A 27,913-nucleotide genomic window follows, 5' to 3' on the forward strand; every position below is an offset into this window, starting at 1 on the left:
TTTTGCTAAAAAGCCAAAAATAAATAAATAATAATAATAAAAAAATAATAATAATATGTCAAATTTTGATTTTTGTCATAAAGAAGTCGGGTGACGCTGTTTTGTCAAAACATAGCCGAATGTTCCCGAAAGGGACGCCGGAAGGCTGACTTTGCATAAACAGCCACCTTCGGGTCATTTTTAAGATTTGGTCCAGTTGACCCACACAGCCTTAAAAATCTTCGTCCCCGAGACGTTGAAAGGCCGTGTTTGCAATGTTGAGTTTTCTATTTTTGAAAAATGATAAAAAGAGTCATAAATAAGTCAGGGTGATGCTGTTTTTGTCAAAAATAGCCGAATGTTCCCGAAAGGGACGCCGGAAGGCTGACTTTGCATAAACAGCCACCTTTTTGGGTCATGTTTAGGATTTTGGTCCAGTTGACCCACACAGCCTTAAAAATCTTCGTCCCCGAGGCGTTGAAGGGTCGTGCTTGCAACACCACGTTTTCATTGTAATTTGAAAAAAAAAACAAAGAGTCAGTGGTCAGGTGAATACCGTTTGAATTTTTAGTCAAAAATAAGTCGAGCCAGCTTCGGCTGCGTCTTAAACCGTTCTTGCCGAAATAGCCTTAGAGTATCTTTCAGTTGTCGAAAGGCTATTTTCGTAAAAGAACGGTCAAGTTTGTAAAGTGTCACAAAATAATCCTCCCCGGCCTCAAAACTCATGTGAAATTTGGAAGGGGCCACGTTTGCAAAAAATAACCGTTCGGTTGCATTTGTCAAACGGAGAAAGGAAGCTGGCCATTTGTTTTTGGAGTTTGTAAATCTTTTAATTAGAATATGTGGGTTGTTTGATTTTCGAGTTTGTAGGTCATCTTCAAACCTTTGAAACCCAATTTGTTTTAACATGAAAATTGAAAAAAAAAAGTTTAGTATTGTTTATCTTTTATTGGTCCGAACTACGCAAGGTCTGATTCATGCGGGGTCATGATACGTAGGCAATCTCCATAAGATTCGACCACGACAAAAAAAAATGAATAAGAGAAAAAAATGAAAAAGAGAAAAAAGAAAAAAAAAGAAGAAAAAAAATCGAAAAAAGAAAGAAAAAAAAGAAAAATGAAAAGATGTTGTTAATAATGGGGACCGACTGAGTCCATTTTAACCTGTTTCGTTTTGAATCACAAAGAAAGAAGGTGGTTGGTTTGTGGTAAGCCGGACAATGACACCCAGAACATCACGCAGAATCCTTTACTCGCACATCATGATGCACACTTTGCGGGGATCAGGCCTGATAGCAGAAGCATTCAAATCCTATTGGGGACTTGTTGACTAAGGTTGATGATATTGAAGTTGGTAACGGTTTAGGCAATACTGATGCGAAGCTCAGTGGCTAAGATGCAAGTTTTGATAAAGTGGGAGGACGCTCCGTTCCTTGGTTAGCAAGAGAGAAGCTTGTGGTGGCTTATTTTGTTGTCATTTCTGTTCTCCGGATTATTAAGGTTGTAATTCGGATTTTGTCTTGTGTCAAACCTTCTTATCTTTCCATTTCGTCATAGCGGTCTGTTTATGTTTTGTCCAGTTTGTTTAAGATTTTATTCTGGTTTGTTTTATTTGTCTTGTCATTCAAATCATTTCACCGGTAATATAATGCAAAATCCGGTCCCTTTTATTTCCAGTTTTCTCTTGTTTAGTCCTTTTATCATTGTTATTCAACGCCGATTCTAGTGACATGACATGCGCACACAGTTTGGGCCTAATCTTAAAAGTTAATCATTAAACCCTGGGAAGGGGATCAAAGCATTTAAAGTAAATAAAAACGGTTTGAGATTATTTGGACCCGAGTCGTGTGGAACTGGGGTAAGTAAAGCATAGAGAAAACCGTTAAATGCAAGGTTTGCCAAATTGACATGAGGATCGTTCATGATAATGCGAGTGAGAGTGTTGCCCAACGGTGCTTTAGATATGAAAAATGTTGGATATAATTGTCAAGTCCAGCACCATCGGAAGAGACTACAAATCTTTGTTTAAAGGTGTTGTTTGCACGGGGAATATTTTGAAGACTGGAATGACGAAGACATTTTGTTCTGCTACCTAAACACTTTATCCTTCGTTAACCCCTTTTGAGCCTTATTGTTTTTCTTTCGTATCCCTCGTTCGGAATCAGTAAAAATGACTAGAAAACGCAAGCATGGCATGAAAACAAAAGAAAGAAAAAGAAAGAAAAGAAAACAACGAAATGAAAAAAGAGAAAAAAAAGAAAGAAAGAAAAATGATAACAAAAAAAAACAAAAGAAAGTCAGAATGAAAAAGAGGAAGTGGGAACTACGTTTGACCTGATTCCTCAAAGAGGATACGTAGGCGCTTCACGGCTCAGTCATAGTTTTGAAAAAATGAAAAAAAAAACAATTAAAATATCCCCAAGCAAGAAACTGGGGCAAAGGTTGCGTTTGTTGTAAATAAATCTAGTTCCGAAGGTTGTAATTAATAACCCAAAATCGATTCATTTTTTGAGCCTTTAATACCCTTTCTTTCTAGCCCTATCCAAAAACCCACATTACGGTCCAAAGAAAGACCTTCTGATCAGTCTTCAAAAGATGCCAAGTCAGACAAATGAGAGTCTTACCGGCGAACATAACATTCTGTTCCACAGCAGAAAGGACTCTAATCTCCAGCAGAAAGAGTCATACCGGCGACACTCCAAATCCCCAGCTGGAAAGTGATACAAATGAGAGAGTTTTATCGGTGAAAACCTTCACAGGCACCATAAGGCGACGAAAGATGAGAGAGAAACCAAAATGAGAGAGACTTGATAGTGAAAACCTTCGGGCACTACAAGTCGAATAAGATTGAGAATCAGATGGGGAATTGCCAATTGAAGGTCTTGAAAGACGATTGACGACGGAGGATAGGCCACATGTGCATGTCATGACCATTAGAGTCGGTATCTGCGTTTGATAGGTTTTTATTTATAGTTTCTTTTGTTAAAGAGTCATCTTTTCCTTTGTCTTTATATTCTGTTCCCTTTTATCTTTTTCCTTTCATAGAAAAAAATTCCCCAATAGAGTCTGTTCGGTCAGAACAAGTGAGAATTGACTTCAAAATATGCCATCAGCTGTCCAATTATGCCAGATAAGATCTGACTAGTACATCCAAGTGGTTTAGTCAGCAAGGAACAAACACAAGGCCAGTGTCAAGAAAAATATCCCCAGCAAAAGGGAATTGACAAAAGGATTGACGAGTGTCAAGAGGGATATCCTTGCCAAAACCAAGGTTATAAACCTCAAGGCCAAGGCCCGTGAACAAAGCAAGGAAAGCAGTGAGCATGATTTGTGGGAAATTCATACAAGACTAAAAGTCGGGGAAATGCCAGTTTCCAAGCAATGCCACAAAAGAAGAGGGATATCCCCAGCAGAAAGGGATTATTCCCAGCAAATAATGTCATCCCCAACAAGTTGTTGAACGCAGAGCAAGGAAGGGAAAAAGGAAAACCATCCCAGTAGGAGTATCACAACCAACCACCGCCTTTTAAACTAACAAATTTTGTTTGATTTGAAACAGGTAAAGGAAATGACATTGATGACAGAAATGCATGCCACAAGAAAGATTATCAAACTGGGGCAGAAAATTTTCCTTCCATTTAGAAAATTTTCTGGAAGTCAGGTACCCATTCGGGGAAGAATAAAGATGACACCGGTCTCAAGGGAAGTGGTCTTAGAACCAGTGTTGCCCCCGACATAATAAGTTTCAATGGAGGAAGTTAATCCCCAGCAAAGGGATGAAACTTGAGCTCAGAAAAAGCAGGAGGCCAGCATAATTCCCAGCAGCCTTCCGAAGAATGAAGCACTAGTTCTGAAGGAATCAAAATCCCCCAGCAGTGTTATCCTCGACAGCGTTCTCCCCGGCTGATAACATTTTTATCCCCCAACAGGTAAGTAAATAATCCCAACAGTGTTATCCCTAGCAGTTTCGAGGAGTCCAACACAAGTTTGGTGAAAATCGGTATCCTCAACGGTTCCTTTCGGGGAAAGGCAAACGAGTCTTAAGGGAGTTAGTCTTCAAAGGAAGAAGCTAATAATAATAAATAAAAAATAAATAAAAATAATAATAAAAAAAAGGGAAGTAGTTTGCATAGGAATGAAACATCCTACTTAAAAGGAAGTAGTTCTGGAAGGAGTAAGATAACATATTTACTCAGCGGAGTTATCCTCAACAATGTTATCCCCAGCGGATCATCAAGATGTAGAAGCATCTTCGATAGATTCCCCAGCAAAATAATCCCCAGCAAGTTTTGAGGTAAGACATTTTCAAGTTTTAAGGATATTTTGGGTTCATCCGCCCTCGAATAGGATATTTTGGGTTCGTCCGCCCTCGAACAGGATATTTTGGGTTCGTCCGCCCTCGAACAGGATATTTTGGGTTCGTCCGCCCTCGAACAGGATATTTTGGGTTCGTCCGCCCTCGAACAGGATATTTTGGGTTCGTCCGCCCTCGAACAGGATATTTTGGGTTCGTCCGCCCTCGAACAGGATATTTTGGGTTCGTCCGCCCTCGAACAGGATATTTTGGGTTCGTCCGCCCTCGAACAGGATATTTTGGGTTCGTCCGCCCTCGAACAGGATATTTTGGGTTCGTCCGCCCTCGAACAGGATATTTTGGGTTCGTCCGCCCTCGAACAGGATATTTTGGGTTCGTCCGCCCTCGAACAGGATATTTTGGGTTCGTCCGCCCTCGAACAGGATATTTTGGGTTCGTCCGCCCTCGAACAGGATATTTTGGGTTCGTCCGCCCTCGAACAGGATATTTTGGGTTCGTCCGCCCTCGAACAGGATATTTTGGGTTCGTCCGCCCTCGAACAGGATATTTTGGGTTCGTCCGCCCTCGAACAGGATATTTTGGGTTCGTCCGCCCTCGAACAGGATATTTTGGGTTCGTCCGCCCTCGAACAGGATATTTTGGGTTCATCCGCCATCGAACAGGATATTTTGGGTTCCTCCGCCCTCGAACAGGATATTTTGGGTTCCTCCGCCCTCGAACAGGATATTTTGGGTTCGTCCGCCCTCGAACAGGATATTTTGGGTTCGTCCGCCCTCGAACAGGATATTTTGGGTTCGTCCGCCCTCGAACAGGATATTTTGGGTTCGTCCGCCCTCGAACAGGATATTTTGGGTTCGTCCGCCCTCGAACAGGATATTTTGGGTTCGTCCGCCCTCGAACAGGATATTTTGGGTTCGTCCGCCCTCGAACAGGATATTTTGGGTTCGTCCGCCCTCGAACAGGATATTTTGGGTTCGTCCGCCCTCGAACAGGATATTTTGGGTTCGTCCGCCCTCGAACAGGATATTTTGGGTTCATCCGCCCTCGAATAGGATATTTTGGGTTCGTCCGCCCTCGAACAGGATATTTTGGGTTCGTCCGCCCTCGAACAGGATATTTTGGGTTCGTCCGCCCTCGAACAGGATATTTTGGGTTCGTCCGCCCTCGAACAGGATATTTTGGGTTCGTCCGCCCTCGAACAGGATATTTTGGGTTCGTCCGCCCTCGAACAGGATATTTTGGGTTCGTCCGCCCTCGAACAGGATATTTTGGGTTCGTCCGCCCTCGAACAGGATATTTTGGGTTCGTCCGCCCTCGAACAGGATATTTTGGGTTCGTCCGCCCTCGAACAGGATATTTTGGGTTCGTCCGCCCTCGAACAGGATATTTTGGGTTCGTCCGCCCTCGAACAGGATATTTTGGGTTCGTCCGCCCTCGAACAGGATATTTTGGGTTCGTCCGCCCTCGAACAGGATATTTTGGGTTCGTCCGCCCTCGAATAGGATATTTTGGGTTCATCCACCCTCGAATAGGATTTGAATAGGATATTTTGGGTTCGTCCGCCCTCGAATAGGATATTTTGGGTTCGTCCGCCCTCGAATAGGATATTTTGGATTCGTCCGCCCTCGAATAGGATATTTTGGGTTCGTCCGCCCTCGAATAGGATATTTCGGGTTCGTCCGCCCTCGAATAGGATATTTTGGGTTTATCCGCCCTCGAATAGGATATTTTGGGTTCATCCTCCCTCGAATAGGATATTTTGGGTTCATCTGCCCTCGAATAGGATATTTTGGGTTCATCCGCCCTCGAATAGGATATTTTGTGTTCATCCGCCCTCGAACAGGATATTTTGGGTTCATCCGCCCTCGAATAGGATATGTCGGGTTCATCCTCCCTCGAATAGGATATGTCGGGTTCATCCGCCCTCAAATAGGATAGCTTGGGTTCATCCGCCCTCAAATAGGATAGTTTGGGTTCATCCGCCCTCAAATAGGATATGTTGGGTTCATCCGCCCTCAAATAGGATTTTATTTTTAAAGTTGTTGTTGAAGACAGGCGCCCACCTGTATAACGAGAGGAATATTTTCAGTCTTAGTTTAAATAGGCGCCCACCTGTATAATGAGAGGAATACTTTTCAGTCTTAGTTTAAATAGGCGCCCACCTGTATAACGAGAGGAATACTCTTCAGTCTTAGTTTAAATAGGCGCCCACCTGTATAGCGAGAGGAATAATTTTATGTCTTAGTTTAAATAGGCGCCCACCTGTATAATGAGAGGAATATTTTTCAGTCTTAGTTTAAATAGGCGTCCACCTGTATAATGAGAGGAATATTTTCAGTCTTAATTTAAATAGGCGCTCACCTGTATAACGAGAGGAATACTTTCATGTCTTAGTTTAAATAGGAGACGCACTTCCTAAGTTTATTTCTCCAACAGGAGACGCACTTCCTAAGTCTATTTTATCAATAGGAGACGCACTTCCTAAGTTATGTTATACCAATAGGAGACGCACTTCCTAAGAATAGTTTCACCAATAGGAGACGCACTTCCAAAGTTCAGTTTTACCAATATGAGATGCACTTCCTAAGTTATGTTTTACCAATAGGAGACGCACTTCCTAAGTTATGTTATACCAATAGGAGACGCACTTCCTAAGAATAGTTTCACCAATAGGAGACGCACTTCCTAAGTTAAGTTTTACCAATAGGAGACGCACGTCCTAAGAATAGTTTCACCAATAGGAGACGCACTTCCTAAGTTTATTTCACCCAATAGGAGACACACTTCCTAAGTCTAGTTGTACCCATAGGAGACGCACTTCCTAAGTTTATTTCACCAATAGGAGACACACTTCCTAAGTTATGTTATACCAATAGGAGACGCACTTCCTAAGAATAGTTTCACCAATAGGAGACGCACTTCCTAAGTTAAGTTTTATCAATAGGAGACGCACTTCCTAAGAATAGTTTCACCAATAGGAGATGCACTTCCTAAGTTTATTTCACCCAATAGGAGACGCACTTCCTAAGTCTAGTTGTACCCATAGGAGACGCACTTCCTAAGTTTATTTCACCAATAGGAGACGCACTTCCTAAGTTAAGTTTTACCAATAGGAGACGCACTTCCTAAGAATAGTTTCACCAAAAGGAGACGCACTTCCTAAGTTTAGTTTTACCCATAGGAGACGCACTTCCTAAGTTTAGTCTTACCAATAGGAGACGCACTTCCTAAATTATTTTCATTCATAGGAGACGCATTTCCTAGTTCAAAATCATGAAAATTTCACCCATAGGAGACGCACTTCCTAAGTTTATTTTACCCCTAGGAGACGCACTTCCTAAGTTTGATTTCATTCGTAGGAGACGCATTTCCTAGTTTGAGTCATTTAGATTTTACCCATAAGAGGCACACTTCCTAAATTGATAGTTCATTTATAGGAGACGCACTTCCTAGTTTGGTTTTTTCAGGGTATATTTTATTTCAGGAGACGCACTTCCGGAATTGAGATTTCACCCTTAGGAGATGCACTTCCTAGTTTGATTCATTTTAAATTCGACCATAGGAGACGCACTTCCTAGTATTGGAGACGCCCTTCCTAAATTGAGATTTTATTCATAGGAGACGCACTTCCTAGTTTTAGTCACCGAAGTTTTCACCCCTAGGAGACGCACTTCTTAGTTTAGCTCATTCCGATTCAACCATAGAAGACGCACTTCCTAGTTTGAGTCATTGAGGTTTTATTTCAGCAGACACATTTGCTAGCAAGAGTTTTTTGGTTTTACTCGTAGGAGATGCACATCCTAGTCTAGTCTTTAGTTTACTCTCATTATTGCATCAGTAGTATAAGTGGGTTACAATTTTGCTAACAACTCACAAATCTTCCCAGTGCAAACTGGGTTAGGAAATTTCGTTTGTTTTGGTTGTCAGGAGCCCGCCTGGAGAATGGAGGTGATAAATTTTTGAAAAGTTGATGAAGTCAGGAGTCCGCCTGTAGAACTGAGGAATATCTTTCAAGATCAAGCAGTAACCCACTGGAAGGCAGAATGTTACAACAAAAATCCCCAGCATTCAATCCAAGTTATAAATAGCAGAAGCTTGCCTCAAGAATGCGAGTCAACAGTCTGAGATGATCAACAGAAGCTAGTCACAAAAACAAAAGCAAGCATAAAAAATAAAAAAAATAAAAAAAAAATGAATCCAAAGTACGGAAGTGGAGAACAGATGTGGTCTGCTCAAGAACTAACACCTACAACTAGCAAGTATCAAGGTTCAAATCCAAAGTCTGTATGAAGCACCATTCAAGACTCAAGACCAAGTTTCAGAAGACTTAAAGATAGGAATCCTTGTAACTAGTAGCTGATAGGCTTAGTTAGTCTTTTTCAGTTTTCATTTTTGATGTAATGACAGGACCTCGGACCGGAACCTCAACGGAACGGCACCTCGATCGGCTCTTCACCTCGGTACACTCTACCATCTCTCTCATTTCCGAACTACACGTGGCCTGATTCCTATATAACCAAGGATATGTAGGTAGCTCAGATACCAGGGCTCGATCACATTCCCTTCCTTTCCTTAGTCTAGTCCCTCCAAATAATGGTCGGGTCAAAAACATGTCTAGTCGTTCTTTGTCGGAAAAATCTTCGTGTTTCCAGTCAAAGAGGGGCAGCTGTAGACGCGTGATTTTTTACCCTCCCCGAGAATTTCCACATTTTTAGCGTAAATATTTAATTTAGGTCTAATATAGCTATTTTGACTATTTTACTTTATTTCGTCGCAAAAGAAAAAATTACAAAAAATATATATATAAATTTTAGTTTATGTATTTCTCATAAACTTGAAAAAATACAAAAATTGTACCTTACTTTTGTACTTTATATAATTTCGAAAATTACCAAAAAAAAATATAGTTCTATTAATGTTTTGTAGTCATTTTAATTTTGAAAAAATACAAAAATATTACTTTATATTTTATCTTTATATAAAAACGAAAATTACAAAAAATAGTTTTATTAATATTTTTGAAGCTATTTTTATCTTGAAAAAATATTAAAAAAGATGTAGTTTTGTTTTAAATATTAGTCTTATTTTGGTAGTTATTTTGCTTACATAGAATTAGTTGAGCAACGTCGTGTTCTTATTCTCGGGTCCGGGCAAAAGAATAATATTCAGGTTCAAACTACCCGTTTTTAGGCCTAATTTTCGGACCTAGCCCACAATAATCCGAGCCCACCACACATGGGGGGACACACGTGGGGAACACGGACGGAACACGACACATGGGGAACCCCACCACGCGTGGGGGACATATGTCTTGGACCCCTAAACACGTGGGGTCCATTTTTCTTGGCAAGAGCTACAAAATACACGGACAAAAAATTGGAAAGGGGTTGGAATTTTTGGACACACTTTGAAAATTTGAGCACTGTTCACCTTCTTCCTTCTTTGAAAGAACAAAGAAAAACCCTAACAAAACCCTACCCAAAACCACCATTGCAGCCTCACCATCTTGCCCAAACGACCCCTCATTCCACGTCAAGCAGCAGCAACTGCTGCTGCGTTGTCCAACTCTCCTTCACGTCCGGCGACCATAGCCCAAAACCTCTCCGTCACCTTCCCATCGTAACCCAAAAACCAGTCGCGACCCACTCTCTCATGTCCAAATGCCATAACTGACGCCAAGCAACCAGGCTCCCCATCACCTTCTTCGTCGTCCAACCCCACGCACAGCCCGAACAACCACCATCAGTCCACCATTGCTGCTTCACTCTTCTCCAGTCGCGTCGTCACCCTTCCAAACTTCCCCATCGCCTTCTTCCTCCGTTGAAACCACCATTACTGCCTTATCGCCCAACAAGCCTCCAGCTCAACCTCACGCCACAACCAGCCTCCCCGTCGTTTCCTCGCGCCCAGCAGTGAATCAAACGACCACTGAACTCCGACTTTGCCAAATGACCCTCAATTGGCACTCCGTCGAACCCAGCCCTTAAAAGTAACGAGCGTCCAAATGACCATCTGGAAAAACCAGTAGCAGCCATGACTCGTTTTCAGTCCGTTCGTGTTCGAGTTTCTGGCGTGAGCTATTCCGTCTGAGCTTTGATGACTGTTTCCATGGGCTCCCGTTTGAGGTTATCCATTGAGGTCGATGTTGAGGGCTGGTCCATGGCTCTATCCGTTTCTGTTTGTTCAGGTTAGTAAGCCTCAAGTATTAGATAAGGAAACGTTACGTTGAATGTTCAAAGATGCAATATAGAAATCGGTATGGTAATTTTCTGCCTATGTTTCACTGTATGCATTTTGGTTCATTTTTTATGTTATGTTATTCTTGTTTATTTAATGTCATTTGATTAAGTTGTATTACGTGTTCTATGACATAGTTTGACGATTAATTGGTTCGTCCCTTCCTTTACTTAGTGCATTTAGACAAAATTAGTATTAGTACATGCTGTTGCTAGTCCCGAAACACTCATTCGCTAAACTCCTTTTATTGAATTTCTAACAAGTTATGAGATTTTAGTTGTAAAGAGGCTGTAAGGTTTAGTATTGTTAAAGGCATAAAAATGGCATCCTTTTAAAATAAAAATAAAAAATGAGACGAGCTTCGCCAAATAAAAAATATACAGATTGCGGAGCCCTCACAAAAATATATGTATTAAATACTTAGATTCCGGGACGGGCCGTTTAGCAAATTTCATGGCCCTACCCAAAATAATGATACGCTAGTCGCTTTAGGCGCGTATTTAATAATGTTATCTCCCTAAACTCGGGTGCACATTTATGTGATCCAAATCCAAATCTCAACCGAGTCGAGATATGTCAATAACCACGAGTGCATTGATGTAACGTGGTTCGAGATATGTTTTCACGACGTTGCAATTCTTGTAACAATAATAATAATGACAAAAGTGGTTAAAAGATAAAATTTGCACATAAGTTCATATTTGTATAAAAATCAGATAATCAAGCCGAATATAACAGTTGAGCGACCGTGCTAGAACCACGGAACTCGGGAATGCCTAACACCTTCTCCCGGGTTAACAGAATTCCTTATCCGGATTTCTGGTGCGCAGACTGTAATATGGAGTCATTCTTTTCCTCGATTCGGGATTAAAATTGGTGAGTTGGGACACCCTAAATCTCCCAAGTGGTGACTCTGAAATAAATAAACAAATCCCGTTTCGATTGTCCTTTAATTGGAAAAACTCCCTTGTACCCTCGCGGGGGCGGAAAAAGGAGGTGTGACACCGGCCACTTAAGAACTCTCTGAGATGGCTATTTTTCAGCAATGTCTCCACCTCCTCACGTAGATGTCGGCAGTCCCCAATCCGGTGGCCATTGCTCCCATGATATTCACACTATAGGTTAGGGTCTCTCTGAGTGGGATCGGCTCTCATCGGCCTCAGGAATCATGCTTCCTTAATGTTTCTCATCCTGATACTAGTTCCACCATGATGATGTTGAAATTGTATTCGGACAGTCTAGAGTATGTGGAGTCCCGAGAACCTGATACCTCTTTGTCCTGCAACGATCTATTATTCTGTCCACGATCAACTCTCCTATCGGTAGCGAACCTATCCTCCGATCGAAAAACTCTACCGCGTCCTTCGGCTCTTTTATAGGGCAAAAACTGACCTCTAGAAGACTCTCGATTTGCGTCGAAATCATCCTTTAACTTTTCCTTATTCTTCTCGAGGTCCCGACCCTTGGTTGATGTCGAGAAGCCAAGTTGGTCATCCTCTATTCTTATCTTCGATTCATAGCGCTTGTGGACATCCGCCCATGTTGTTGCATGGGACTCGAGAAGAAGTTTTTTCAGTTTTTGGGAAGCATCAGAGCTCCTCGGATTCAGCCCCTTAGTGAATGTCTTAGCTGCCCATTCATATGGAATGACCGGTAGCAACATTCTTTTTTTTCTGAAATCTGGTCACAAACTCTCGCAGCTACTCGAACTCTCCTTGCGCAGTTCTAAATATGTTGGCCTACTGGGCCTGCACCTTCCTATCCCCGGCATGGGCCTTGATAAAACAATCTGCAAGCATCTCGAGGGAATCTATTGAGTGCTCGGGTAAAAGTGAATACCATGTCAGGGGCCCCTTCGTGATGGTCTGCACGAACTTCTTTAGCAAGACCGACTCAATTTTGTGCGAAGCTAAATCGTTTCCCATCACTACCATTGTGTAAGTGGTAATGTGCTCCTGAGAATCCGAGGTCCCATTATATTTTGACACGTATGGCATTTTGAACCGCTTCGGGATTAACTTCGGTGCCGCGCTTGGTTTGAATGGCAACTAGGTGTATTTCTTTGAGTCTGATCCTTTCAATACTGCCGGTGCGCCCGGAATTTGATCTACTCGGGTGTTTATTTCCCTCATAAACTGCATGAGTGCGGTTTTAAAGAGATCATTCTCGTTATCGTTACTAGATCCGCTATCATTCCCCTCGACCCTGTCGGAGCTGAACTCACCCCCCGGGGTGTTGTTATCAACCCTTTGTGTTGTTTGATTTACGGGAGCACTGGGAGGAACTGGACCTCTTCCATTCGCGTTGTTGGAAGCACCCGACAATGCTTGCCTCAATTCTGTCATGACTTGATCTTGTCACGAGAGTTGGCCCATACTAGCCTTTTGTTATTCCCTCAAGATTCTCAATATTTCCGCAATGTGCTCGTCTTCAGCATCATCAAGAGTCGCCTCCTGAACATATCGTGGATATTGCCTGCCATGGACCGGCGTGGCTTCATCCCCTCATTGCGGGAATCGCTGATCGAATCTTTTTGTTGAGGCTGAATTCCTTGGGCCTCAATATTGTGCGTGATGTTGACATCGTTATCTGCCTTTTTACGGGTTTTTCCTAAGAAACAAAGAATTAAATAGGTTAGTAATAAATGCAAGGATCAACCCAATCATGCAACTGTCTAAGCCCTACGGTGGGCGCCAAACTATTTACCCGTAAAACAGTACAATTGAATTTGTAACGTAATTTATAGAAAAATGAATCAATTTGATACCAAAATGATAAATAGATTAAATAAAATATAAGACTTAGCGTTGAAATCGAGATAAGACAGCAAATAGTCGTGGTCCAGGAGCAAAGTTTTCGAAGGCAGCAATATGAATATCAATAAGTAAATGAAATGTTATTGAGATTTTGAATAGTATATAGCATAAGTTTGTTAGAAAATTCTTGTCTTTCACAATGACTGATGAAGTTCCTATTTATAGTTGTACCCAGAGAACAATGTCCCAGGATCAAACCCCTCTTAAATGACAATTATGGGTGCATTGAAGAATGTGTAACAACATGCTATGAATGCCAATATTCTCTATGACGAACTGTATATTTAATACTACAAAATATTCTCCATTGAATGCTATCGGGTAGCAGGCATTCGTTTGTCTCCATTAGCAATGTTCCATTCGGGGGCTTCTCGGTGCCAACCGAAGTTGCTGCCCCGGTCTTGGTTTCCACCTGTCTCGCTTTCCGTTTGTCTCCGGCTCCACGTGTCATCTATTATACGAGCATTCAATATGAACCGAATTTTCCCTATACTGTAAATTTATTTGAAGAATTAACCCAAAAGTCGCCCATCCAACTGCTTAAATCAAAAATTACCGGTGGAAGTATAATTTATGTATTATGTGTGTATAATTATGTATAATCTATGTATATGGCTACAAAAAAATGATGAATATTACCGGATATTTGTGTAGAGATCCCATTTTATTTTTAGAAACCTTCAAGATTCTATGTCTGATTTTACAATCAAAATTGAGAAGCTTTACTCTCGAAATCCAAACGATGCCACTTTAAGATTCTATGTCCGAATTTACCGTTAAAATTAAAAAATTTGACTCTCGAAATCCAAACAATGCCACTTTAAGATTCTATATTCGAATTTACAATCAAAATTAAAAAAATTGACTCTCAAATTTGAGTGATGCCACATACATTGGGTCTCAGGGAGTAGTAGAACTTCAGAAAACTTGTTATACGCCGTTGTAGGGAAGAATTGGGGTCTTTGGAGGAAATTTACCCTTGGTAGAATTTTCCTATAATAGATTTTTGCATAATATTTACACTTGAATACGGTTTTAGTTAATCCTTTAGCTCCCCTAAATTTTAGTGTTGCTTCGTACACATGATTTTTTTTAAATTCTTATGGTGAAAATTAAATATACCTTATTTGATGAAGAAACTGCGTACAAATTCCTCTTATGTGATAATTAAAAAATGTTCATTTATCTTCTTCAAGCTAGGTCTAAGTATATTTACTTAGGTATGTGAAAGGGCTTAATTCCTCTTCTTCCAAATTAATCCCATGTCATTCTATGTTTTAGCTATCAAATTTATATTAGCCACAGACAACGCTTTAAAATTTAAGACGAAGATTAAGAAAAAGGATTATGATCATTGCTCATAGTAGCAGAAGCTATGGGGTTTGTTTAATTTAATAAAAGTAAGAACATTAGTAACATCAAAAAGTTGTGGCTACAAGGAAATATGAATCTCCACATAATCTAGATCTCCAAAAAAGTGTTAAGAAGATGGTTAAAGGGATCAAGGAATATTGGAGCAAAAGTAAGAACTCATTTTAGTACCACAACTCTTATTTTTCGGTAACGAAAATCTTTAGACAAAAAATCATGTAATCAATTTGAGTTAGATATTTCGAAAAAGGAGAAATTTTCTCTATGCACGTTAAAAAATATTTGTTTTTTAATAACTGAATCGATGGAAGTTGCTTAACGGAAGTGCTTGAATCTTTCTTGATCTTGCCTAATACTATTTTATTACTCAATATTAGTGAACTTGAAAATCTTTTCAATAGCAAGCCCTTCACAATGTATTTTTATTTGTAAACAACTCTTATGTTTAATAAAGAGTTCCTGATGATTAATGAACTAATCACTGCATAAAACTCTGGACAATTACATACATTGTGTGGTTGCTTCTTTTCGCATTATTTAATGAAAAGAAGTTATTCGAAAGTGCGTGTATTATTTTGTTCAGAGTAAAATGTAAAATAAAAATACAAATATTAGTAATATATACTATTTTAAATTAAAAAAGAAGAAGATGAATATACCCTCACGATCCTCAAAAAAATATCATTGGAATCCAACAAGAAATAATCCGCTTGCATCATTACTAATCTCTTTGTTATAATATTTACATTACAATCTCTATATAACTTGTCTTTGAATCAACCATCTTTTACCATGAACGTAACATTAGACGTGAGGGCAAAATATAGAATCATACCGTCTTTGCGTTAGTTGGTTTTATGTTTTGATAATTTAATGACATATTTTTACTTTATTATGACAATAATTTAACGTTTATTCTTTTTTAATCTTTGCATATATTTTTTCCCCAAAAAATAGTATATGTTATTGAATCGGTTCACATCAAGAGCTAATGAAATTACAGCAGTCCCTAAACTACCCATCCACACCCCCCCCCCCCACCCAAAAAAAAAAAAAAATAGATGGTCTTCAAATTGTGTCTTTGAGTTATTAAGGCCCTTCAGCTTGACACGAAGTTGTGGTTATAAATTTATACTTCGCGAGGGTCCTATATTACCTTTTTGAATATTTTGAATTAAAATTGTTGCCATCCAGAGAGTAAAAATTTCATGGGGCGCCCTATTTGGTCACCCCCTTTTAGTTTATACCCGTTTTATTTTTCCGTTTGCATTCGTACTCATTTTTTTTGTTAAAAGTATTTTAAAAAGATGATTTTGCCCTTCTTTAATAAAAGACTATTGACAAACTGCCTGGTAAAAACTTAAGCATGTTTAGGCTGAAGTTTTAGCAAATGAACTAAAAATTTCATCTTGTTTGGACTGAAGTTTCGGATAAAACTCAGGACAAAACCGTAGACTGCGTTATAAAACTTCAGCATGTTTGGTATGAAGTTTTAGCAAATGAACTAAATAACTTCAGCATGCATTAGCAAAAACTCTTTAGATAATTACATACTACAAGATAAAAATCTTAAGCATGTTTAGTATGAAGTTTTAGCAAATGAACTAAAAAACTTGAGCATGTTTAGTCTGAAGTTTTCGCAAATAAACTAAAAAACTTAAGCATGTTTTGTCTGAAGTTTTAGTAAATGAACTAAATAACTTCAGCATGCATTAGCAAAAACTCATTAGAGAATTAAATACTGCAAGACAAAAACCTAAGCATGATTTACTCAATCAATAACAACAACAATAACAACAACCCAGTATAATCCCACTTAGTGGGGTCTGGGAGGGTAGTGTGTACACAGACCTTACCCCTACCCTGAGGTCGAGAGGTTGTTTCCAAATAGACCCTCAGTATTCTTCCCTCCAAGAACTTTCCACCTTGCTCTTGGGGAGACTCGAACTTACAACCTCTTTAGTCTGAAGTTTTAGCAAATGAACTAAAAAACTTAAGTATGTTTAATCTAAAGTTTTAGCAAATGAACTAAAAAACTTAAGCATGTTTAGTCTGAAGTTTTAGCAAATGAACTAAATAACTTAAGCATGTTTAGTCTGAAGTTTTAGCAAATGAACTAAATAACTTCAGCATGTTTAGACTGAAGTTTCGTTGAAAACTCATGATAAAACTGTAGACAACAGGATATATAACTGCAACATGCATTAGCATGAAGTTTTAGCTTCAATGTGAAACAACTTCATGCTATATTAGCATGAAGTTTTAGTTTCAACGTGAAACAACTTCATGTTACATTAGCATGAAGTTTTAGCTTCAACGTGAAACAACTTCATGCAATTGTGATTCTGAAGATGAATCTAGATAAGTTTCTAATTTTTTGATAAAGCTGCTGAGAGGAGAGATGTAGATCATTTTTCACGAATGAGGTTGTAGATCACGCGATTAATATGTGATGCATATTTTATATCTTTTGTCAGGGGTGTAATTGTCATATTAGTACAGATTTTTTATCAGCTGGCTACCAAATCAATAATTTTTAAAAATAGGGTACATGCTAAAAGGTGGTACAACTATAGGGTACCGCTGAAAATCTTATGTCACAACCCGGAATCCAGACCATCGGGACTGTGATGGTGCCTAACATCACACTTGCTAGTCAAGCCAAAGTTAGAGATTTATAGCCAATTCCTCTACGTTTCAGTGATTTACAATAAGCAGCTAAAACAAGTCGAAATGAACGCAGAAGTACATAAATAACAACTTTGATTATATACTACTACTACCCAGAATTCGGAGTCATAATTCACGAACATTCTAAGATTTCACTACAGGTGTTTATTCGAAAGAAAATACAACTGTTTATGAAATAAGGAAAACAATAAACTATGGAGTATAGAAGGGGACGCGAGGGCCTGCAGACGCCAACATGACTACCTCGGGTCTCCAAGCAAGTGAATCTTACAGCCAACCTCTCGATTAGCCCGAACTTGCTCCAAAATCTGCACAGGAAGAGCAAAGTGCAGTATCAGTACAACCTACCTCATGTACTGGTAAGTGCCGAGCCTGACCTCGACGAAGGAGTGACGAGGCTACGCCGGGGCAATCACAATATAACCTGCATACAGTATATAATAAAAGCAGAAAAGAAGACATGATAAAATAGAGCAATAACTTGCAAGAAACGAATACAGTCCTCGAAGCATATCATCAGTGTTCAGCTACTACCATTCCTTAATGCAATTTAAGACTACCGTGCAGCTAACACAGTCAAGAAAAAGTATGAACATATAGGTTGTTGCGGCGTGCAACCCGATCCCACCGTACATCTCATATTCCTCCCTTATTTACTCTTATTAACATGAACAACAGAATATAAGCAAGGTGTTGCGGCGTGCAACCCGATCCCATCATATCACAATAATCACAATCACAGTTCACCCTTATTTCACCACAATCTACCCTTATCACACCTGTTGCGGGGTGCAACCCGATCCCGCTATACGTATCATTTCACCCCTATTCCTCCTCAATATATATCACCCTTATTCTACCTGTTGCAGCGCGCAACCCGATCCCACCATATCAGAATTAGTTATTCAGCAAGTACAGAAATTTCACAATTCAAATCACATGACCCTTCACAAGGCTTAACTTCAAACTCAAACAATTAAGAAGCTTATACACTATGAGACTTTAAACAAGTAATACTACTCAGTGAGACCAATCCAGAATATATCATGAAAATACCGATAACCAGCCTAAGCAAATAATAGGAGGCAACGAAGATATAAAATAACTAATACCTTCAACAAAGAGAGACAATATCTATCAGGTACCAATTAAGCGTGGGAATACAAGTCGAGCATGTAGCAGTTATGACAGGGAAAGAGACAATATGTGAAGAACGGGAAAGAAATAGGCAAAAACAGATAAATTGGCGGCGCATAGGTACTCCTCACCTCACCTATACGCCGCTCAAATAGATTTCATATAGCAAATTCAAGGGTTCCTAATCCCTCGGGGCTCCAAACCAAACATGCACACAAGTCTTAAAACATCATTCGAAATTGCTCGTGTGATCAAATCGCCAAAATAATACTTAGAACTACGAATTTAGTGTCAAATCAAATGAAATTCTCAAGAAAACTTTAAAATTTCTACTCTCAATCGGATGTCCGAATCATGTCAAACCAATTCCGTTTCTCGCCAAATTTTACAGATAAGTTATAAATATTATATTGGACTTGTACCGGGCTCCGAAACCAAAATACGGACCCGATATCAACAAGGCTAAACATTAATCAATTCTTTAAAACAATTAGATTTTCAGACTTTCAATTTTCAATAAAAATTCATATCTAGAGCTAGGGACCTCGGAATTCGATAGGGCATACGCTCAGGTCCCATATTTCATGCGGACCTACCGGGACCGTCAAAATACAGGTCCCTGTCCGTTTACTCAAAACGTTGACCGAAGTCAACTAAAATCAACTTTTAAGGCAAAATTTCTTATTTTCATCAACTTTTAACATAAAATCTTTTCGGATACACGCCCGCACTGCGCACGCAAATCGAGGAGGGTAAAAATGAGATTTCTAAGGCTTAAAAGCGCATGATCGAGTTCTAAAACATAAAATGACCTATTGGGACATCACATCTTGGGACAACTAAAACAATACCAAACACGTTGCCACATTTTTTTTTGGTATTTCATTTCATTTTTCCTATTCTATTGAGACTGGAGTACCATTTGATATCTCTGACTGGAATCAATTCTTTATACACTTGAAATGGTATTCCAATATTCTTTTGGTCCGGCCAGCCAAATCTTTGGTAGCTCTTTATAGAGTGAGTGAGGGAAAATTTTATTTTGTATCTCAAACTGAGACTAGTTGTATGGGGCAATTTTTTTGTCTCACAATTTTGTGGACCCAATTTTTTGTGGACTCAGAAGTGTAAGATTGGAGTCCACAAATTTATGAGATAAAAAGAAGCTTCATACAACTAGTGTAAGTTATATGAGACACAAAATAAAACTTTTATCAGTTTATGCTCTCTGGCAGTCCGTGCTCCCATTATCATTGGTATTCGTCTCTGAATTAAGTAATATGTATTCTAACCCTAACTTTCGATACTCATGACTAATGTTTGATTTGATGTGAACATTAGTACGGATAATATTCTGTCTCCCGCATCCTCATAAAACCATTTCTCTCACCCTTGCCTGCTGCCCTAGATCCATTTCTCTTCCTCCTTAAAAATGGAAGAAGTTCAACTCATCTCTACCTGTTTAGTTAAGTTGTCAAGATCAAACAACAATGGCAACAACACAACCATTTCCCAAATTGAAATGACACCATGGGACTTGCAATTCCTTCTTGTTGACACTATCCAAAAAGGTCTCCTCTTCAAAAAACCAACTCCTCAACAAGAAAACACTCTGTTCAAATCATTCTCCTCTCTTTCCTTAATTGATCACTTGAAAACATCTCTTTCACGCGCCTTAGACTTCTTTCCTCCTCTAGCTGGCCGTTTTTCCACTACTAAAAATGCTCATGATGATACGATTTCTTTCTTCATCACTTGCAATAACGCTGGAGTTGAATTTACTCACGCTATTGCTCCACAATTAACTGTGGAAGAAATTCTTGAATCTTGTTATGTGCCACCTATTGTTCATTCCCTTTTCCCACTTAATAAAATGTGTAACATCGAATGTGTTACTAAACCATTACTAGGAATTCAAGTAACAGAGCTTGTTGATGGGTATTTTATTGGTTGCACTATGAGTCATAGTGTAGGAGATGGCACTTGCTTTTGGAATTTCTTTAATTCTTGGTCTGAAATATCCAATGGATCTGAGTTTATTAGTAGGTTTCCAGTTCTAAAAAGATGGTTTCCTGAGAATATAAAGCCTCCAATTCATCTTCCTTTGAAGCTAGAAGATCAAGAATTATATGAGTGTATGGAGCTGCCACCATTGAAGGAAAGGATTTTCCATCTCAGTAAAGAAAACATAGGGAAATTGAAAGCAAAAGCTAACTCTGAAATGGGTACTAAATCCATCTCTTCTCTTCAAGCCTTTTTGGCTCATCTATGGAGATCTATTACTCGTTGTCGTCAGCTTCATTCCAAAGAAGAAGAAGTCACTATCATCATTGTCGTAGGTAAAGTTTTGTGACCCAAAAATAAATTTTTGACTTTGTTGTTATAATGGGTAAATTCATTTTTTGCCACATTTTGTGATCTATAGGTCACGGGGTAGAAATAACTACAAACATCACACCCCTTAGGGTCCCTAGTTGGACCCTGTGTGAATGCGAAATGCTTGTGCACTGGCTGCCCTTTATAAGTTACTATTATAATGGATAAAGTTCAGTCAATTAAGATGATTTTGCAACTTTTGTTATAGATGATAGTTGATCAGTTATTAATTTGGGAAAATAGCTATATGCAGGACTTTAATTACCGTTATTAGGGAATAAAGTCAAGTTAGTTGAACGTAACAAAAAATAATCTTGTATCTTTATTGTTATACTGTATAAAGTTCAATAATCATGTGTGAAATTAATGCGTTATTGTAGGCACAAGACCGAGGCTAAATCCTCCTTTTGCAGAAGGGTATTGGGGAAATGCAGCTTATTTCAAGCCAGTAAAGATTACAGCAGGAGAACTACTGGAGAAAGGACTTGGCTGGGCAGCATTGCAAATTAACAAAATAGTTGCTTCTCAAAACAATGATGTAGTGGTGAAACTATATAAGGAGTGGGTGGAAAAGCCTGTGTTATTTACAAAGAGTTCATTGTTTGTGGCCAATAGACTGACAATTAGTAGTTCTCCAAAGTTTAGTGTTTACAGTACTGATTTTGGTTGGGGGAAACCAGTGGCAGTGAGGAGTGGGATAGCAAATAAAGGTGATGGAAAAGTAACATTATTTCCTGGGGCAGAAGAAGGAAGTGTAGATATTGAAGTTTGTCTTTTACCTAAGACTTTGCTAGCTATGGAAAATGATGAAGAGTTCATGGAAGCTGTTACTGTTTAGAGAAAAAAGATATACTAAATCACCCTCCTTTGAGAAGTAACATCTTTTTTAGGTTATGTAAAATTTGGTTCAATCAAACAATAAAGGGTTCTTTGGCTGCTTTTAATGTGAAATTGCTACTGAGATTTGGGTTTATATGCATTACTAGTTTCTTGGAGTATAGAATAAATAATGATTGCATAAAAATTAATGGGTAGTTGAGTAACCACAAGTAGCAATGCAGGTCCCCCATCGGGGCGGAGCTAGAGTGTCGAGAGCGGGTTTGGCCAAACTCAATAGCTTTTGTTCGAAACCTGTATTTGTCTTAATTTTTTTTATTAAATATGTATAAATTATTAGTTTAGAACCCAGTAACTTAAAACGATTAAAATCCTGAACTCATAAGCTTAAAATTTTGGCTCCGCCTCTGTCTACCGTTGTAGGCTGATGTGGTAATTAAGGAGGTTTATACTTTTAAAACATTTCTTATAAATAATATCTGCATAAGTTTTTGCAAAATTTGGAAGAGAAAAAAAAGTAAGAAGTGCTGACACACAAAAGATAAAGTGTGGCCTCTCTCTATCATCCTTCACTATACCAACTACGTAGTTAAAGCTGTTTGGTTGGTGTACATTAGTTTATAGTTGAAGAGCAAAGTCTACTAGAAATTCTTTTGTAAACAATTATTGTACATGTGACTAATTGCTCCGGCTTAGGAGAAGAACACGGACATTAAACAACGTTTTTGTTTAACTAAAAAATAGAATTTCAGTCAAAGTTAGAATTTAGAAGAACGCGGGTTACTGATAATCAAAAGATTATGTAGAAGAAAATAATTTAGAGTAACCAGAGTGTAATCAGGAGAAAAACAAGTGAATCAAAGTATATTCCAATTGTGCCTTGTGTTTACAAGTGACCAAATACCTCCCTTTTATAGGTATCTTGAAGATATGCGTTTCCTCCAAATCATAATGAGACTATTATGAATAATTAAAGACATTGAATGCTACGTTACACAATCATTGTAATCAATACAAATTCTCTAACGTATCCAGTATTTAATGCCTATAGAATTTCATATCTGCACTCTTTATTATGGTCAGATCCAATCCTTTTGATAAATGACTTAAATAGGTACGGGCGCTGAATCTTTCAAATGTCCTCGCGTGCCTCTTCCTTTGCCTTTGCTCGTTTCTACTGCTGCCCGTGCCTCTTGACTAATTAAAATTCTTTGACTGTTTGACCAGTCCACGTGTCTCAACATGTCACTTACATGTATAAATGCAATTTTTCCCGATACAGATAGCCCCCCCCTCCCACTTTCCATTTATTCATCAATTGAATATTTAGGAAGTGAATTTCATTAAAACGAGAATTTTTGTCACTATTAATGCTATGACAAAATTGACGTTTCAATTGTCACTTCCATTTAATATTTCGTACACGTATCAATTTTCCATTGGCTCTGCAGTTTTTGCAGCCTTTTTCAAGGTTTTTACGGTTCCACTATTAATGAAGTGCCAGTTATCATAATTATGGTCTTTCCACCTCCGCACTTTTACCTTTGGAGGTTGCTTATCGGTATAAATATAATTTTTTTCCCTTGTCTTTTATCACATAAAGCTTATTGAACACTTATTTCTCCAAATCTCTGTTTACTTCTTCCTTAAATCATTCTTCTTCGATATGTCTTCTCCAAGCCCTAACCCTGAGAGAGTTTCCTTTACTGACTCCTTCCCCAATGCCCCTGTTAGGCACATAAGGGGAGGTAGACTTCGTAGTTTAGGATTTACTCGAGGTGGTTCATCTATGCCTTCTTCTGGTTCTGGTCCTTCCTCTAGAACTAGTGGTTCCCTTTCTCACAAATCTTCTTCTAGGGGTAAAGATCATTCTGAACCTTTACGTGAACCTTTAGTAGATGAGATAGTCCCTTCAGAATTGTCTTTTTACCATGACAGGGAATCTCTTAGAAACCAGGTTTCCGCATTAGATCGTGTCGATGTTTACCCTACTCAAATTACAGAGGTTTTGACTCCTGTGGTTCGTAAGGATTGTTATTGGAGTAATGACTTTCCTATTATTATCCCTAATCCGAATCAAAGAATTACTTCCTATTTAACTGGGTTCTCTTTTGTTTACACTTACCTTTTTACTCTAGGGTTTAGACCAGCAATCGACCCAGTCATTCTTGAATTTTGCCGTTTCTTCAATGTCTGCTTGGGTCAAATTGGCCCAATCATATGGAGGGTTGTTTCCTGTTTAAGGCATTTAGCCACTAAAGCTGAAGCTCCTTTTACTTTCCCTCACTTGATTCATTTTTACTCACCCAGGCTTTTTCGTAATGGTGTTTTTACACTAGTAGCCAGGAGTAAGAGGGTTTTGGTGAGCCCTGAAGATGACAAGGATCGTGGCTGGTATGCCCGATTTGTTGCTGCCCCCACTGTTGGTTTAGTGGGTGAAGATAATGTTCCATTGTGATGACCCAAAATATCATCTTTAAATTAAATAACCATCTCGATATTTTTAAGACCATGAAAAGCGGTATCAATAATTTCTCGACTTGCGTGCGCAGTCCGTATAATTTTTTGGAAAGTTTTTATGTGAAAAATGGACTAAATTGGGAACTAGAGCTTTAAAACTCAACTGAGTTGACTTCGGTCAACATTTTGAGCAAACGAACCCGGATAAAAGTTTTGACCTCCGGTAGTTCCGTATTGTGACTTGGGACTTGGTCATATGCCTGAAAGCGAATCTGGGGGTCCCTAGATCAAATTATCGCCATTTAACGGAATCTAGAAATCTAAGGCTAAAGATTTCTTAAGTTTGACCGGAGAGTTGACTTTTTGATATCGGGATCGGAATCCAGTTATGAAAATTTTTATAGCTTCGTTATGTCATTTATGACTTGTGTGCAAAATTTGAAGTCAATCGGACTTGATTTGATAGGTTTTTGCATTGAATATAGAAGTTGGACGTTCTTAGTTTCATTAGGCTTGAATTGGGATGTGATTCACGATTTTAGCATTATTTGATGGGATTTGAGGTTTCGACTAAGTCCGCATCATGTTTTAGGACTTGTTGGTATATTTTGTTGAAGTACCGAGGGCCTCGGGTGGATTTCGGAAGGTCAACGGGTAGAAAAAGCTGCTGAAATTCTCTTTGGGAAGCTGCTGTTTTTTTACAGCATCGTGAACAGTACCCCATGAACAGTACCGTGTGAAGTACCCTGTGAACAGTACCCGAACGCGTGAACAGTGCCCCCGACATTTTCTGGGCAAATTCTTAATTTCTGAAAATGGGACTTTGTACCATTTTCCATTTTTGTCAAATTGGAGCTCGGGAAGAGGCTATTTTCGGGAGATTTTCAGACAAAACAACGGGGTAAGTGTTATTAACTTAATTTTGGTTAGATTACCCGAATCTATTACTAGTTTTGATACTAAATCTATGAATTTAGTTGGAAGAGCTTGAAAACTCTCTCGGATATATTTGAGGATTTAAGGGTCAAAATGTTATCAAAATTTAGTAATTTTGGTATGGTTAGACTCGTGGTTGGATGAGGTTTCATATTCCGTAATTTTGTCGGGTTCCTAGACGTGGGCCCCACTGGCAAATTTTTAGTGCAATTTCGGATTTTAATGGAAAATGTAGAATTTCATATGGAATTAATTCCTATAATTTTTATTGACTGAATCGAATTGTTTATAACTAGATTTGAGAATTTCGGGCACGAATTCGCGAGGCAAAGACTTGTTGGAATTTTGAATTGGTTGCAAAGCGAGGTAAGTGTTTGGTCTAACCTTAGCTTGAGGGATTAAGAATTATGTCTTATTTGTTACATGTTAATTGTGGAGTACGACGTATAGGCATGGTGACGAGTATCTATACATTGGTGTCAAGCACGCCCGTGAGTCTTATACTTTGATTAACCTGACTCCGTTTCGTAGTGTATATGCTCTATATGATAATTTCTATTGAGGAATATGACTTGTGGAAGTATTATTGTTTTGACGTTGTTTCCCTTGCCAGGATGTTATTGTTTTTATGTTGTTTCCCTTGCCGGGATATTATTGTTTTGATGTTGTTTCCCTTGCCGGGATGTTATTGTTTTGATGATGTTTCCCTTGCCGGGATATTATTATTTTGATGTTGTTTCCCTTGCCGGGATGTTATTGTTTTGATGTTGTTTCCCTTGCCGGGATTTGATTGTTGTACTATTGTTGCCTTGCCGGGATTGAATTGTTGAACATTATAGAGCATTGGCTCAAGTTGAGAATTGAATTGTTGAACATTATAGAGCATTGGCTCAAATTGTGATATTTTTGATTTTGCCTTGCCCAAATTGCTTTGTGATTGTTGCTTGGGTGAGGAAGAGCGATAAAGCACGAAGGGTGATGCCGTGCACATTTATATTATTCATATGGTGAGGAAAGAGTGTTAAAGCACGAAGGGTGATGTCGTGTCGCACGATGTACAATTCCGTGCCGATTATATTGATTTTATGGTGAGGATGAGAGTAAAAGCATGAAGGGTGATGTCGTGCAGATTATATTAATTTTTATGGTGAGGACGAGAGTAAAAGCACGAAGGGTGATGCCGTGCACTTGTCCTTTATTTTCTTGATTCTTGTTGATAATTGAATTATGGCTTTCCTTATATTCCTTTATTGGTTTCTTGTTAATACCTGATATTATTGACTTCCTTGCCTGGATTGCTTTGTGAATGTTGCTTGGGTGAGGAAGAGTGTAAAGTACGAAGGGTGATGTCGTGTATGGTGAGGAAGAGTGTAAAGCACGAAGGGTGATGCCGTGTATGGTGAGGATGAGAGTAAAATCACGAAGGGTGGTGCCGTGCACTTTCTATTTGTTGTGTTTTTTTTGTTATTAACATTTCAAGTGTATTAACTGTTTAATGTCCTTTACTGTGTTGTGATACCTTGTGTTGTAAGCCATATTGTTTTCAATATCTCGCCGCATTTATATAAAGCTTTCAATACTTAAATTTTCAACAATTGTACTTTAATTAAAAAGGGTATTTTCTTTATTCAAACGATTTCTAAAAATAACTTCATCTTTTCTTGTTTATTTTCTAGTTGGGTTGGAAGTTGTACTCTACTTTATATTAAGTAAATGAGGCTCTTTGAACATTTTTAATTGTATTAGGTTATGGACCCTATGAATTGAGTAACATGAGAATGTTGTTGCGAAATGTGAGACGGAGACATGTGGGCACAAGGTGCCGAGAAAAATATGATGATTTTTATTAATGACAGATTATGATATAGGCACGAGGTACCAGGGAAAATATTATGGTTTTGTTTAATAGCACGTGAGTTGTCCGTGCGGTTGTGATGTAAAAATGGGCACAAAATGTCGTGAAAAATATGAAAGTGGGTTGAGACCTATATTAATTATGATTATGAAATGAGGTGTCACAAGATGACCTTTACTCGAAAGAATTATATTCGAAAGATGCTTATTTGAAAGAGATTTATTTGAAGGAAATATATTCAAAAGATATTTGTTGAAAAACATATTATCTTAAAGATTATTACTTGAAGGATTTATAGGTGAAAGATTTATATTTGAAGGACTTGATTAGATGATTGCACTTGTATTTATTAATTGTTGAGAAACATTTATGGTATTCTTGTTACCTGCTTTTTATATCATTGGTTGATCATTGTTGCCATCATCGGTACCTGCTTCGTATTATTTTTGTACGCTATATTGCACAAGTTTATTTGGTAGTCTGGTCCTAGCCTCGTCACTACTTCGCCGAGGTTAGGCTAGACACTTACCAACACATGGGGTCGGTTGTGCTGATACTACACTTCTGTATATTTTTGTGTGCAAATCCAGGTATTTGATCGATAGTAGCTATTCGTTGCGGTGGAGACTCAAGGTAAACTTGCTGCAGCGTTCGTAGTCCTCAGATTCACCTTCAATTGTACTTATTTCAATTTGTTCCCTTTGTTTCGGAATAGTGATGTAATTATGTTGTATGACTACTCCTAGAAAGGCTTCTGACTTGTACTACCGGTTTTGGGAATTGTAAATTGTTTAGAGAAATTTCATTTGAAGTTAATAAATATCAATGTTATTTCAGTAAATTTTAGGCTTACCTAGTTTAGAGACTAGGTGCCATCACGACTCCTTCGGAGGGATTTTTGGGT

At 38.7% G+C, this 27,913-nt stretch overlaps 1 protein-coding gene across 1 annotated transcript; it reads left to right on the forward strand.

Annotated features, from left to right (window-relative positions):
* The first annotated feature begins 19,790 nt into the window (after positions 1-19,790).
* LOC107813747 (putative acetyltransferase At3g50280) lies at positions 19,791-21,894 on the forward strand. Its single transcript, XM_075240758.1, has 2 exons — positions 19,791-20,884; positions 21,302-21,894. Exons 1-2 carry the CDS (start codon positions 19,978-19,980, stop codon positions 21,757-21,759), a joined length of 1,365 nt encoding a protein of 454 aa, XP_075096859.1. The 5' UTR covers positions 19,791-19,977; the 3' UTR covers positions 21,760-21,894.
* The last annotated feature ends 6,019 nt before the right edge of the window (positions 21,895-27,913 follow it).

The sequence above is a fragment of the Nicotiana tabacum genome, chromosome 20 (assembly GCF_000715075.1).
Source record: "Nicotiana tabacum cultivar K326 chromosome 20, ASM71507v2, whole genome shotgun sequence".
Lineage (NCBI taxonomy): Eukaryota > Viridiplantae > Streptophyta > Magnoliopsida > Solanales > Solanaceae > Nicotiana > Nicotiana tabacum.